The 16,995-nt window shown below is 36.3% G+C and overlaps 1 protein-coding gene across 1 annotated transcript in view; it reads right to left on the reverse strand.

The window, feature by feature from the left end:
* The window catches only part of LOC129005746 (decorin-like), a 51,809-nt gene extending 35,424 nt beyond the window's left edge, over positions 1-16,385 (reverse strand). The window contains exon 1 of the mRNA XM_054434737.1: positions 16,305-16,385. Within this exon, the coding sequence (XP_054290712.1) occupies positions 16,305-16,323 (19 nt within the window). The 5' untranslated portion in view covers positions 16,324-16,385. The remainder of the gene's footprint in view (positions 1-16,304) is intronic.
* Between the last annotated feature and the right edge of the window lie 610 nt (positions 16,386-16,995).

Genomic DNA, 16,995 nt, shown 5'->3' on the forward strand with positions numbered 1-16,995 from the left:
GAAAATTGCTTTACATTGTTTTGTTTAAAATTTTAAATGATTTGGGATTGCTATGATTGTCTGAACATACCATAAATTTAAGACAGGGAAGTTTAGGCCATTGACAAGGAGGGTGTAGTGTACAGTTTTTCCATGTTTAGCCATGCTAATCATAGGGAAACTCATTGTAACCTATAGAACCTTTTCATCATCACCCCATCAGTTATCATTCAAGACAAACTACAACATCAATAAATATCTCTACGAGAAGCTGATTCAACCATTTTTCCATGAGCGAAAAATTGGCTAGATTTGGTCTATATAAGTAGGATGTCTTCTTCAAAATTATAAGCCTCATCTGTTGAATGATTGATAAATACGAGTTTTGTTATTCTCGGGCAGTCACAAGCTGTGAAATATAGTTAAAAGCCAGTCTTATAAAGAAGAGTATATAAAGAAGCCAGGTTATGATAGTTTTTAATCATTTAAATCCTATTTTATGCACTAATAAAGACGTTTCTTCATTCTATAGGTAGTGTTTTAAACAATAACACTGCTGTAAACTTACTTCATAACCGAGAATTGCAGCATCTCTAATAGAAAATTCAACAAACGTTTTCTGTAGCAGGGTTTTGTTTTTACAATTACTAAAGAAACAATATAGGGTATTGTGTTTTGGATAAGTAAAAACCTGCCGTTTATAAATACTAGGTAGTAAAAGAACTGGACCTATCTTATTTTCAAAACAATAAAAATAGCATGATTCATTTTAAATGCTAGTTTTAAAATTTCTGAAAATAACTTCAAAATGTCTTTGAAAACTTTAGAAATTTTCCAAAGACAAAATACAAATTAATGTTGCATAGTTAGTTAGTCAAAATCCAGAGCCAAATGATAATTCAAGTGAGATTACCACGAGACCCAATCCTGATGAAATTTTGATTACTCCAATCATCAAGTTTATTTTCAATCGTCGTTTATTTACACTTAGCGCCAGTTTGGCAGTCAGTGACGTCCATCATCTGTTAGCATAAACACCATAACACTATCGACTGGTTCTGCTCTTCTAATCCATCTCCCGAAACGAACAACAAGCAAGCGTGCTAGAATGAAGCGTGTTAGAACAATTTCAATTTCGTATAACATACAAATCTGTTCGTTGAGAATTGAGATCCTCAATTTTTACAAAATGTAATATCAATCAACACGTTTTACGTTTGAATCTGGTGCATAATATTTTACCTTACACAGAGCCAAATTTAAAACGTTTCGTTCATTTTAACCCATACGTATACAGATTAATTTGTTAGCATTGCTCTGCTCTGAGTTAGTTCATTTAGGCAAACAATTAGGCTTTTATAAGTTTATTTATGAACACCACAGACTCATATAGAACTCAATGACAAATAGGTCCATAAGATTATGGGTATTTAATCAAATCGAGGGTGCAGTATCAATCACATACTGATAAGACAGCGGACGCAACCTTATCACTTGACTATCACCGCCTCATTGAATACAATGGCTTGGTATCATCACATACAAATTGGGTTTAGTGCCTATTGTGTCCATTATGCACGGGTTTGTCTTACTTATTGACGATTCAGATGTTAATTTCTGGAAGATGATTGAATTGAAATGAAAATGCTTCTTTATTGAGGCGAACTTAGGACCTCGTGGTCATTTAACAGTTATCCTCTAAGATAAGGATTCAATTCTTCTAAATAAGTTTTTCACTATAACCATCATACACATTATCCATTATAATAGTTCTTCCAATGCCAGCGATTTAGACAAATTAATGTTTTGTTACGTTAGGATTATACCGGCACTGGTTGAAATACATGTTTTGAATATGTGAAGAGGGCAAAGAGAGTTCAAATAATTTTAAAAATTGTTGGTTTATAAGTAGTATGAATTACAATTGTAATGGCAAACAATCCCCAAATATTGAGATCGCAGACAACAGAGATTACGATTAAATAAATTACATTGCACTGAAGCAAACCTAAAATGTTGGCAGCTTAAACATTATAAAACAATGGTAGGACTTACAAAATTAAATAACAAACGGAAACCTAAAAGTAAAAATGGCTTCAACATTCTCCTCCTCTTAAAATTATCTTCTCTTTGATAGACGAAACATGAGAATCCGTAAAATATCTTTAGGGGAAAAAACACAAAACACATCACGTTTAAGATTATTGTTTAAGATAAGGCCTACTTATTGGTACTAGCTGTTACCCACGGGCTTCACCCCCCGTTTGAATTCATAAGTATTAATACAACCCACAACTATTGATTGGTAAAGTAAAGCTGAGATAAACAAAACAGAATACAGTAATACAAACAAATAATCACATCTGATTTTAATAAGGCAATAAATTGATAGAATAACAAACAAATAAGTACAGCTAGGGTATTCTTAACATTAGGTATATGGAAAGTTCCCTTTAGGAAGGAATTACATCATTAAAGGGCAATTTATGAAATAATAGTTTTGTGCAAGGTTTATCGTCATGACGAACATTTTACGTATATGGTTTATGGGGATGTGACTTAGTTTTCTTTAAAGTTCATGGCTACTTTGGGATTTCTATATGGATTTATAAAATTACGTGGAAGCATATGAGCTCGGTGTTTGACATCCAAGAGTTGAAACGCACGTGCACCAAGTATTCAAGCCATTGTGCACGTTCTGCGAGGTTTATTGTTATGTTTGACACGGTAAATCAAACACGCAGTCAAACACGTTTCATATCGCGTTCGTGATATTTACATCGCGAAAGAATTTCGTGCGTATTTCACGTCCGAGATGTGAATCGAAGTCCGCGATTGCCAAACTAGTGAGAGCTCGAGAGAACTTTATTCGTGTATCAGATTTAGTGCGGGAAATAACACTTTAAAGTACTGTACTTCTTTAAGTATTCAATTACAAATATTGATTAATGACGGAGTCAAAGTTTATATTTTCAACTCTCTGAAAAACAATTATTAACACGTTACAAAGCGAAGCACAAACTTTCACGTTCACAAAAACTGAGGAACAAGTTGTTTCGACAGATTACATTGTTGGTCTATTGCTTAAGTTTGAGCTACGAAAACAGCTGACAAAAACGGCGCTTGGAGAACGTCACGTACCCTTTATCTGTATCCAGTGATTTTTATTATCAGCCATTCACAGTGCCAAATACTAAGTGAAAAATAAACATTAGACTTTGTATGATGCAACCTGGGCCTAGCTAACCAATGTTTCGGGCCAGGCTTCAGGGTAGGGAGACAGGTTCCAACATACACACTATAATAATTTAAATAAGCTCAGATAAATGTGTTATCCGAGTTTTGTTTCCATTATTATGAAAAATTTGTATAAGATTGCATATCAACGACAAAAAACTGAGAAAGTAGTAATTGAAGGATTACTTATTCACTTGCAAATGAAATTAACGACATTTTAATCACACAGTATTCAGAAAATCAACTACAAAATCAATTAAAATCAAATATGTTCTATATAACCGGAAACGTATACGCCTTTATGTTTATTCCATCATATGCGTACTTTGCTAACATAATATAAAACCTGGCTCTACTGGGCTCTACTCTTTTTATATAGAGTTTCTAATTTTAAGTATATGAGCAGGATTTCTGTTTCAAGTATTAGGATTAACAATATTTTTTTATATTCAAAGAACAAATTGATGGTTTATCAAGTCATCAATAACACAAGTCGATACAGTTGCCAGCACAAACGACGCCCACGGCACGTTACAACTTTTCGCGCTATATTGCCCTCCAAATTCCAATAGCGAAGTTCCCGCGCAAAGTTTTGGAAGTTTTTCAATCTGCAGTCGCCTGCGGCTGGGACCGGAAGTGAGTCCGTTATCACGGTGTTTCCGGGTGGCTTCTATGGGCAAACTAAGCTGGCACCCCGTAGAGATAACTGGTGGAAATTTCCATGGGAAGATAAATCTATACCACACCAAGAGGACGTCACCGTGCTGTCTGTGTTTTCCTGGTTGGTGGACAGGACCAATCGACATCATAACAGGACCAGGTTAGATCTATTGAAAGTCGCAAACCTAACGTTGTCAAAGAACGACATTGATAATCCGTCACACAAGGACTACAGTAGAAGATGCTGCAAAGAAGATTTTTTTGGAAGGGTGTATTTCCTTTATCATTAGCCATGCAAAATTACGTAAATGTAAAATCATGGTTTGATAAGCATCTTCGGCCGAAAAGAGTGAGGTTAGCAAAAAACTACGTTCGATCAGTCGACAATGTAAACACCCTTATCGACGACGGTGTATGGAGCCAACTGGAGCGTGCTTATAAACACAGTTACCGGTACAGCTTACCATTTTTAATTTAGTTTTAAGGTAGGCCTACACTAAAATATTACCTACTTCAAATATTTACCAAAGATGCTGTAACTGTAATTGATTCTCTCCAGCATTGATACTGACTTGTAAATAATCCTGAAATGTATAACATTCAGTATCTCAGAGCATCGCCCTTGCTAGGCCATTATTCACGCCACGCTCCGTAGTTCCTCGCAATGGCTTCCTACCCGCCAAGATCGCGACGTTCTGCCGCCAAAACGACCGGCTTCTACCAACGATCACAGAATAAAAATTCATATTTTGTTCAAAGCGTGGTAAAAATCCGTCACAGTAGATTCTCCAGGCCCAAAATAGCAAATATGATTTAATTTAAGAAAAAAAAATTATTTTGAGCTGAAGACGTTTTTGGAACTATTTAACTACAGTTTATTTAGTTAGCTGCGAGCACGAATTCGACAGAGTTTGCTTGCCCTCGCTAATTTCTAAGAACGCATTGAACAACATTTGCGAAGCAAATTGCACACACGAGTTGGCTGGGGACGAAAAGACAAATCTTCAGCTTCTTTTAAAACCTCGGTGCCTAATTATCCTCGCTTGCACGTCCGAAGTTTTTATTTTTTATTCACTCTACCCGCTCAGTTTGCCAGGGAAATTTGGTCCAGTTTGTGCCCAACTCCTATAACGTCTTCAACTTAGTTTATAAAGTTCAAATCTCAAAACGATTGAAGGACAAACCAAATTGTGTCGATTTGCACGACGAAAGGCTGGCAAAGACAATCAATTATCAATTATATCAATTATTTAAGATGGGGACGCCACTATGTGCGTATTTTAACCCAAATATGAGTGTAGGATGAGTGGCGCGATCTTGTAGTCTTGTTAGTGACTAAGGCCGACATGTTCCTTAGACACAGCTGTTAATTAATAGCCCATACAGCTAATGGCAACTAAGGGACCTCCAGTTTATAGTGGAATCCGAACCACATTTTCCTTGTAATTTACGAATTGGTCTAATTATCAGGATAGTACTGCGGATAGTCGTAGTACTCACTAGTGCGGACGTTAATCCACACCAGTGAGCATCGCATCCACAGTGCATCCCTATAAATATCCAGAATTCGTGACCTCCTAGTAGCTGGATTACAGGACGACGCCACCCGTCCCAGTCAATTACAACATTTGACAACAATAACATACAGTTACTGTTGACTGATACAACAATCGACAAGTACCAAGTTGCAATTCTGGTCGTCTGGAACCCGATACGTTCCAGGAAACCTTACTTGTTGATTACGTAGGTCACTTCCTTACCAGGAACACTGACAAGATGGCCGCCGTGCTGACGACGTGGCCATTGAACAGCTGATCGCGATGACGTCATATTGTAATTGCATCCGACACTCCGAGCCATAAAATGCATTAGGAAAATAAACGCTGACTTTGCAATATGCATGAAACAAACAAACTATTGTGTTTCTGTTTCCCTCGTACTGTGATAGGTTATGTAAAATGCCACGAACTTGACAGTGCGTGGTTCCTGTGAATGGTTTTGATGTTTTGGCATAGTATCTGATTCCCATGTTGCTGTCGGTTTTAGGGTGAAAATAAAGGTTGTTTAATTGAGGCACGGACAGACTGCGCTGATGACAATCGCAGATTTCTTTCCATTACAACAAGACGTTTCCAGTCAAACCAAAAAGACAACGAATTGTAAAATAGTGTTTTTTATTTCCTATCATACACAAAAATTATAGGCCGACAGCAGTGCTGCGGTTAGTATAAGTTCTAGCGTCCACCGCTTGGAGTGGCGATACGGTGCCCGCGCTACTTAACTACAAGGCACTCCCAGGGGTGGACGCCAGAACTTATGCTAACCGGAACACTGCTGTCGGCCTATATTTAATTATATTTGTCTATGATCCTATCAAAACTAGAAGATAAAATAGAATCTTTACAGTGGCTCATTCAACTACGGTAGTTGGAAAAATATGTCAAACACGTGGTCCCATGTAGATGTCTACTAGAGTACCCAAAAGTCAATTGGTAGTATCATCAAGTTATTTTCATGACAAACTGATACAGCCAAGAAACATTTCGACATAATACTTAAAACGTTTAAAATCGTAATTAGATCATAAAACTTAAATGCAGGAACAAATTACTGCAAGAATTGTTTGGAATCTCAGAAGAGACGACTTCGAAATGGCATATAACTTCTTAAAAAAACCAATCGACCCATACTAATTACTATAATTAGGAGAATAAATAACACAGGTGCACTCCTGAATTGACAATTAATTTAAGTTAACATATTACTAAAACTCTAACTTGGTTTATCGATTGCGAATGACTAATTGTAAAAAATAAAACTAGTACACTCCTAAATTAGCAATTAATTAATGTTAACATATTACTAAGGCTCTATAAATTGGTCCCTCGACTGCAAATTTACAAGCGACCAGGCGAACTACTTTACGAACCCAGACTACGTCATGACTGCAGCTGTTTATTTCTAGGACAGCCGAGAAAGTCTAACGGCATGACAAGGTTAAATCATACCTGTGGACAAGTCTATTGTCATTTGAAATGACATTACTTCTAGAACTAACCCCTGATAAGAGTTTGGCTGATAAATTTAACAAAATCATAATGTTTAATCATTTTGGGAAGAAGGATCATTTTGAAATCGGAATTCGTTTGTTCTTTGATCATAGCAAATGCTGTTATCACTATTGAAACTATATTTTCTCAGTGCTCTACAAATTTACTTGACGTGTTAAACTTAAATTAAAGTTCGTTTAGTCACTTAACTACATAACATACGCCGACTCTCAAATAATATTATCTAGCCCTCTGCGTCAAAAATACAGTAACTAACTATTCTAGTAAGTGTGTACAATTATAGCAAGTGCAAACTACTGGGAAAACAATGACTATTTCCACTTGAGAATAAAAGTTCAATAATGGAATATTGTATCGGCGTTTGATTGAAAATAGCTATCGAGCTGTAGGGACTCTGGGGACCCGATGTGAAACTTTCAATGGACATTTTGTCGTTAAATCAAACATTTTCATTGATTTAATGCGTCGATAAAAATAGATTGTCATCGTACAAACAGAAATGACTAATTTGAGCTTGAAACATTAATCGACCTAGAGGGAAATTGTACGTTTCTAAATCAACTTTATTTAAATTTAAAGCTTAACGAAATATTTACTTTACAACTCTAGGTATTGCGTTCGCCTAGTGTTTCATCTTTTAACTTGGGAAAATTCCAAAATTCACATAGATTTTGTTAACTACATCATCTTATATTATAATCATGTAACAAAAAATAAATAGAAAATCTAATTTTTACAGTAGAACACTCTGTAAGGTCATTCAATTACATTTCATTTAAAGATTTGGAGTTGGAATAACTGGACCATATAAATGGTATATCTACTTCAGTAACCATAATGATGGTACTGAACTCTGTTGGTCGGTTATGTAATCTTTTGTCACATTTGAAAATTGAAATAAATCTTATCAGAAGAACACAAGTGTCATAGTCCAGTGATCACTATCAGATATTATCAGCGCTGATGATCTGATAATGTGACCCTGGCAGTGGCAGTGTCAGCGGAACCGGACATGTGTATCTGATGGCTGATGGCAGCATAGGCACCAAACAGCTGATGCAACAATGCTGTGTCGACCGTTACAAAAAATACGGGTAGCTCGGTTGGGATGGCGAACTTTCCCACATAAAGTTAAGAACGTTTATAATAAAGCACACGTTAGTAATTTGAATCAAAATAAATGCATGGAGGAGTTTTGAGAGTATGTTCATCTGTGTACGTACGGTTGTAGTTCGGTTAAATTTATAAAGAGGTCAAAGAGGTCATAGACAAATAGAATTTAAAAAATACCGACAACAGTGCTGCGGTTAGCATAAGCTCTGGCGTCCACCCCTGGGAGTGCCGTGTAGTTAAGTAGCGCGTGCACCGTATCGGCACTCCAAGCGGTGGACACCAGAACTTATGCTAACCGCAGCACTGCTGTCGGTCTATAATTTGTGTCTATGATAGGAAATAAAAAACGCTATATTTTACAATTAGTTGTCTTTTTAGTTTGACTGGAAACGTCTTGTTGTAATGGAAAGAAATCAGCGATTGTCATCAGCGCGGTCTGTCCGTGCCTCAATTAAACAACCTTTATTTTCACTACAACCGTAGTCTAGAAAAAAAATTAAATCGCAGGAGGAGGTAGTCACGATAATTCCATCCCAACCGAGGAGGTTATTTAATTATTTGATTGGAAATGGAATTTTCCTCTCCCTTCACGTTATTATATCATTTACCCTAACTAGCCAGTCCTGTATGCTTGGACGCAGTAGTATTCCCCCTATGAAGTCGGGGAAGGAGTAAAACTTGCAACCTTGAAATTTTACAACACAAACCTGACTACGAAACAGTTACCTACTTTACACCGTAATATAAAACATAATATAGGAAATCAAGGTCTATTGAAACGTCCACAATTTCACAGCGAAACTGTTTTTGTTATTTTTTATGGTTTATTAAACGATCACAATTTGATCGATTCTCCAACATCACGATCACAATGTGCGGCACAATCTCGATTGCACAATGGACACAATGGTTCGTTGATCGGTGACCTCCCCCCACCACCAAGAGGAAGAAGAAGGTGCGAGGAGGACAAAGAGTTAAATTCCACTACGTAGCTGATGTGTCAGCGTCTTTGCTTCTAGTCCACCGTTGCAGTTCCTTCCATCATGGCGGATATAACATGATCAGGAATTGAACTGGAACGCGTTCAAATATGTTACAATATATACGTTTATTCAATTCTGAGTGCTGCCGTGTAGGAAATGAGAAACGGATTGAGATGTCTTTCGAAAAAAATTAGTTTAATAAGCTACGGTTTACGGCTGAAACCCCTTCAAATTTGTATACGAACTTGGTTACACGTGCTTATACATTCAAACGTGCAAAGCTATCTATAGTCAGCGACCGAATTTGATAGTTAAAAAAGAAAACGGAATAACAGTTCTTGGGACACAGTATAGTCTTAGGCCAGCATTCAAACACAAGTCAAACATAGAAATCTATAGAAATATATAGAAATTTATCTGTCTTCTTATGTATTATTCTTGTTAGTTTGCTCTCCATCTAGTTTTTCCCTACTAATGTACAGTACTCAACTAGTTAGTTGTCACGTCACACAGAAATATTGTATTTTACTGTAAAAACGGTAAATCCGTTTACTAATAAAAAAATAAAGAATATTTTTGTTCCTGGATTTTGACCACTTCCTTCAGCTAAAAAAAACTATTAATTATTCATCATTTTAGTCAGACAGCGGCACAATGTTGGGCATTTTAAGCTGAAAACGAGAAGAAAATAAGTGTATAACAATGTGTTAAAGCCGTATTCATAGTTAGCGACTTTGTTTTGTTTTAGACTTCAAATAGGCAAAACTACCTATTTATTTATCCATGACCATTAACCAAAAAATTACCTAGAATTGGACCAATTAAATTCAAAATCGTTCCAAACAAACATCAGTTTTTGTATAGCTTAACTTTTGATTTAGTAAACAACAATGCAACTGTACAAACGTATGCTTGAGGTAGTTTATGTTCTGTTGTCATGCTACACTCGATCTTGAAACGTACGTCATATCGGCGCCATACGTCGATATCGATGTATAAACATGGCTCTAGGAAAATATGGATGTAATTATTAGAAAAACAAAAACTTTAGAACGTCAACTTCACGAGCTATTTAATGGTTAAAGCCAATTATGATAGATTTCAACAATGTTCAGCAAGGTTTCAAGCAATTGCTATTCAATACGAAAATAAGTGCGAAACTCATAGTTTGCATTCCGACTATACTGTGTGTAGTGTGTGATCGTGTGTTGGAGCCTGGGCTGGGGAATAGCCATTGGTTAGTCTAATATGGTATATCGTTGGGGGACATGTTCCATGATACAGACTATAGTGAATTGTATTTCTCAGGACTAAGGTCCCTGGCTAAGGTATCCCACCTCCGGTTTGGTAACTCAACACTGTATGTGGTCATGGAGCGTGCACTGGTCAGTCTGGGATACAACAACACTGGACAAACAACTAAACTACAAACTCAAAAGTAGTACTGAATACTGTGTTGACAAGTCAACGTCTACAACTAAAACCCACTTATGCGCCCTTGTTTATGAGGAAAATCTCGATTTTAGAATAAGTTTTTATTTGACACGTGCTCATTTTTAATGCTACTGGTAATAGGATCTATGTCCACAACTAAAATCTGCAGTCATCATAAATCAGTTAAGAGGGATTATCTAAATTTGCGAAAATGTTTTACTAAATATCCTTTGTGGTGGGTTTCCCCGACATTTTCCTAATTGTGGCAAATCCTGGTCTTTTGATGACGACCATGTAAATGAAGACGACCTCCATTTCGTGGTTTTGGACGCGATGAATCAGTCCATTCTCAAAAAAAAAAAAAAAAAAAAAAAAAAAAAAAACTTTGAACTCAACTATTACTCCATTACTGCCTGGCGAGTCCACCAGTCCAGGCGCAGGGGTGGGGCGGGTGGTTCAAAAATGTGATTACAAATATGTTTTCTTCTACAAGGCTATAAAGGCTTCAGAGTACAAAGACCCAAAATAGACACAGTTGTTTCTCAGCCCTCTGACACATCACAACAAAGTCAACAATTCTTTTCCTAATTGCTCGCTTCATTTCCATTCCACGGTTCATGGCTGGTCAAGTATACATATCTACTACAATTAAAACCCACATATTAACCCATGATTAGCTATGACAGATAGCAAACTACGTAGATGTATTTACATTCTGTTGATTATGGAATGATAAGGACTGGGATATTTTCGATAACGAATGATTGCAATCTTCGATTATTCTGTATTGAATATTATGTTCGTAAAATGAACTTTAACATAAAACCCACTTCTATTGAATTACAGTTGTTAGTGGTAGACCTAATTATGTATCATTGCCGATATTCAATGACGATCATTGACTATTCAATGAGCGCAGTTTATTCATTGCGAATTCTAAACATAACTAATTAAAACTGGATGCGACACAACGCAAACCTTCACTAGAGAGATCGAGTTATAAACATTTAAAGAAAGCAAACAATGCTATATGTATGATAATGGCGGAATTCCATGATTAGTAATTATACTTATCCATAACGTAACGTTATTAAATTAATCACAAAGTTACCAGAAGTTAAATACGCGTTGTCACTAGAACAACAATGAGTCGTACATTTACGTAGAAGAAACACAAGATAATGTATAATTCCAAATTAAATTTCAAAATTCAGGATGTCTATAAAAATGGGAATACAAGGTCAATGCAAACATATTAAATAATCAACAAAAATTTTATTACATTTTAAAATACTTTAACCATGTTTTAAGTCGTGTTGCAAGCTCATTAAGATCCATTAAAACCCAAATCCCACAGTGAGCAATAAATTTCAATTTCACTCACAAATAAGAGAAGGTCGCGATGACAAGCGAACCAAAGGTGATTATCGAAATAAAACGGGTCGCGTGCGGTGGAATGGATTTCCCGTCACAATCCCAACTGTGACTCGCCCAACACACTTGGATTCTACATTTTAAATGCTGGGCTATAATATTTGAAAAGTACGTACCTCTCTCAATACCCGTTTCATTTTTGTACTGAGGCTATTAATGCAATATGTTGCAAAAGAAAGGACATAGCTCATGAGAGTTTCAACTTTTGGTTTGTGGGGAAACAGTAAGAAAAAAACATTTTTTTCACTAACGGGTCTAAAATGATTGGACAAATACATTATAACATTTGAACAAAAATTAATACAGCGATTAGGGTTGTACAATTTTTGCTCAAATTTTAAAGTACCATAACAGACGAAATCTCAATCAAAATCGTTCGAGCCGTTTATCAAAAATCCAATTTCCCGTTATTTTATGTGATTTTATGGGAAAATCACCATTAAAATCAAAATAAATTTCTAAAAAAAACTACTAAAATTCTATGGATTATAATTTACATTCCAAATCTAATCAAAATCGGCCTGCAGGTGTACCTATGTAGCTCAGTACACACCCACCTACACACACACACGTATCTTTGAAAACCGCCCAAAACTTATATTTGTAACAAAAACTCGAACTAAAAAATGTTTACGAAAACAATACTTTCTCTATACATACTATGTGGCCAGGGGGGAGAGTAAAATACACGAATACAGGGTTTCTTAACTATTCTTGATACATTTCCCCGACTTGCATTGAAATACTGTAACAACTGTATACTGTAGAAAGTATTGAACTAGCCAGTTGGTTCACAGTACAAAGACTTGCTCAATGAACTGCTCAAGTGGTGTAGTGCCACTTGACATGGCTTTTAACACATCGATACAGTTTTGTTCTGGCCTTTTATGTTCTTAAGAGTTGATCCTGCTGAACAAAATGGACATTTGTTTTGTTGTTTTTTTCCGGTTTGGACCCGTTTTATGAGAAACGGCAGGAATATCTACCTAGTTAATGCTAGACCCTGGGGGGTATTTTCACAGTATTTTCACTTTCGGTATACAGGTCTAACAATAAAATTTTAATATTTTCGAGAATTGCCTTATGACTAAAGGAGATAAGGGTCCTAGATAAAGTTTTAGCTAAATAGCCTATAGTTTGAATTATGTAAATAGTCTTGGTCATATATTTATGATGTGCTTTTAAAATTCATAATTGCGAAGGGTACCGGTACTGTATCGGGATCAACTTAATCATAATTTCATTTGGCGGGATTTGAACCCGGGACCTCACGGACCGAATTCCCGCGCTCTTAACACTACACCAGCTCGCTCTCCCAACCGACCGTCTGGTAAACGTATGAGACAATGTATAAAATGTGTTAACTACTGTATCGTATGTTCTCTGCTATTTAACCGAAGAGTAACTTAAAGTACACACTGTAAAACTAATCCTAAAATAGAATAAACAGAGTCAGCCAGCACACTCAAGCAACGGACACGAAACACATCAAAACAGGCCTCATAATCTGCCTCATAATAATCTTTACATAGGATACATACTGTACTAAATTGATTGTAAATTGCGGTGTACAAAATTAATGTTAACGAAGTTTGTTCGAATAATATTTATTTTACTTTTACCAACCAGTCTACGTTTGGTGAATTAAAAGAGCGTTTTAAGTTCACTTTCTAATATACAGTGTTCAAAAAAGCTGGAGTGATCTACGTACGGTAGTGATTTCTTGAGCCAAAATAAGGAGAAAATCAAGAATGAAACTTTATTTCTCAACCAAAATTGCTTCGTTAACCATATCCACCTTTTTGTATCAGCTAGATCTTCAACATCCAAGTTCGTAGAATAACAATTAAATTACCAGACGCATCAATATTAAAAACAATTCTAGATTACGCTCGATTTAAGACCGGTCACACATGCACACGATTCAGATTTGAGTGTGCGCAAACAGCTGCACTGTACAAACATCTGGAGATTCAAGATAGACCTCAACATCTGACTAGGAACAGCTGATTTGAACCCACAGGTAGCAATAGGTGACCCGACTAGAGACTAAACAAATGAAACCTTCCAGGGAGGGTCGTGTTGAAAGACTACAAGTCGTAAATTTGGAAACAGTCGCTTTCAAAACTAACAGCTGGTGCGTGCCCAACAGCTGCGATTTTGCAAAATGAAAACCTGGCCAAATGTGCAAGAGAATCCTGTAGTACAGTCAAAACTTGGTTTCTTGTCAATAAAACGTGATTGTGACAGATAGTACATATTCTTATAGATTCAATGTCAATGTTAGTTATAAAGCCAGTGTAAGTATGGAGTTTAAACCCTTTTAAAAGGGTGAGGTGGTAATCCTGACCTTAAAAGGTTGGTAGGTACTTTAATCTCTCCAAATTAATGTCGAGTGGAAGTGCCTACTGCAGGCACTGCCAGATAATGTACAACGTTTACATGACACTACGTTTAACGGTGACTTATTCGGATTGCATCCATATGCGCGAGTAGCTTGGCATGTATCTAAGTATATAAATACATCTAAAGATGAAATAAGAAAATACCAGTTGATTCCAATGTTGATTCGTATGGCAATAAGAGTGATTTGATTGGCTTGAAGCATGGATGCAAAGTTAATTCCAGCTTATTTCTATACGTAGCCCCCCGCGTCGCCAGCAATGAAGATGTGATCGGAACTAGTTAATTCAAATACAATAAAAGCAACAACCGTATGTCATGTTTTGTTTGGATGCATAAAAATGTTAAACTTAAAAAACATGCTTATTATTGAAAAAAAAACTTAATTAAGTTTGTTGGGCTAGCCCAGGAGCAGCAGCACACAAAATCGTTTTGACAAAACTCAAAGTATTAAATCCTGGCAATAAAATTTAAATATGACGACCTACCAGCACTTAGTAATTTTGATGAATATCTAAATATTGGAAGTAATTCCTTGATTCCTTCAGTCTGTCATACGCAGTAAAAGAACCAGGAGTTTATTTCCCAGACTCAAGCTGAACTCTTCACACCAAATCCGCAATCATCACCACTCTTATCATTGTTATCAGGTACGTCTGTTTACAACCAGAGATAGTGATTACCTCGCTTAATGTAGGCTTACAAAGCTTAGCTTACACAGAACTAACAAACACAGCACAAATCAATGTTATAATTGTCTACACCCTCAAGCTAAAATCTACCCAAAGGTGGGTGGTACGAACGAGAAGGATGTGGAAGGATAGTTATCCTTTGATCACAGGAATTGTTTGTGTTTGTAGTCAAATCTATGGACGACACGCCACGAATTTTTGCCTTAGACACTCTCATTCTGGGATACTAAATTAAACATCATATAAAATAGATGTCTCCTACAGGGAAGTGTATACCTAGTACAGTATGAAAGATTGTAGTCACACTAGCAGAAAAAGCTGGTTCAAAGGAGCGATCGGCAAAAGTGTGCTGTTGCAGAATACATTTACAATTCCAGCATCTAAAAGTCAACCATAAAACCGCAAATCAGTTTATCATTCCATATAATTTCATGCCTGACAAGTAGACCGTATCAGAACCACATGCTGATAACTTGAGGTTTAGGAACTTATCATTGACGAAAATATAGGACAGCTATAATAAAAACTTTAGTATTTCGTCAGCAAAGCCACAAGGATAAGATATATATTTATTTTGAATAGCAACCCATTGCAATTAGAAAGTAACAGTACCTATATCAATCACTAAATAGACAATATTTTAGAGCAGCATATACTGTAGAATGAAACTACAACTACCACTGCCAGGGAATTTGTTGACGTACGGTATGAACTACGTTTACCCTAGTGTATGCAATTTTGGTAGGTGATGAAAACAACAGGTTTTCAGTCAATAATTCTAGCATATCTAATAACCTTTATTATTAGGCCTACTATTACAGAGCTCTTAACTTGTCCTTGTCATAGAATGTTTTCTCCCTTCGCATTAAACTTGATGTTTTACTAAAGCAATAACAATAAAGACATAATACAAACAATTTTTCAAATATTTAATGTTGTTTAATCTAATTAATATTGTTGCTTAATTTTGCTTTATGCGGAGCGCTCAAAATCATTTGATATTGCGCGTAACTTAACCTATTTATGTTTCAAACAGGTATTTACCTATAACTGTGTGCACTCTTTCATCATAATCCTTGAAACCGTTAAATTGTTACTTGACGTCATACTAAAGAATGATTAACTTTCAAATAGGCAAAACTGGTTTAACCATTTCCAAGAAGTTCAACATCGCTAGAAGAAACTTTCCTCCTGTCAAATGAAAGCCAAACCTTGACAAACTCAAACAAAAGTTTTGTACAACGACAAACTGAACCATTATCACCCTTACAATAGTTGAAAACAAGTGAAACACTTACATGACAAGAGAATATCCATTTTTATATCACATTACGCGAGTACGAAACACTTTACACAACACATCTCACCCCAGCGACAACTGGAACAAAACTGATCTTCATTCTTCTTCTCTCTCGCTCTAAACCCCCCCCCCTCACTCCAGGCCAGTCTAGCGTTCCCTCCCCGCTCCCCGCGACACTACTCCTTCCAGCGTGGTTTGCATATAAACGCCACAAAACCGGTTGGCCTCAAGGTGTTCAGTCTAAAAGCTAAATCACTGCTCCGTTCCCAGACGTTCCTCTGTCGGTCCGCCCGTCCGCTGTTCCTCACTGGCAACGTCTGAACGCTGGAGCGCTGGAGCCTGGTTGTCACGACTCAAAAGATTTGAATTGGGGCTTCGAAAGGGTTATTTTTACAGTATACAGTATAATCATAATCAATTGGTTTAATCACAGATAAGAAAAAAGAAACGCGTACACTGAACAGTATCTCATGTGTATGTGAGTTTGGAGAGTCAATACATGTTTATTTTAAACTAGCTATCCAGGGGTCAAAATATAGATGTTTGATAGTTATTTTTAAATAGCCTATATCCTACCGTAAAAATATATCAAAAATAAAACAGTACATGACTTACGTATAACATTCACAAATTAAACTGGCAAAAGTTCTTTATGTAGAACGTATAATGCCAGTTACTTTGTAAAATAA

The sequence above is a fragment of the Macrosteles quadrilineatus genome, unplaced genomic scaffold (genome assembly GCF_028750875.1).
Source record: "Macrosteles quadrilineatus isolate MER2022 unplaced genomic scaffold, UCM_ALF_1.0 Scaffold_32__1_contigs__length_1466915, whole genome shotgun sequence".
Lineage (NCBI taxonomy): Eukaryota > Metazoa > Arthropoda > Insecta > Hemiptera > Cicadellidae > Macrosteles > Macrosteles quadrilineatus.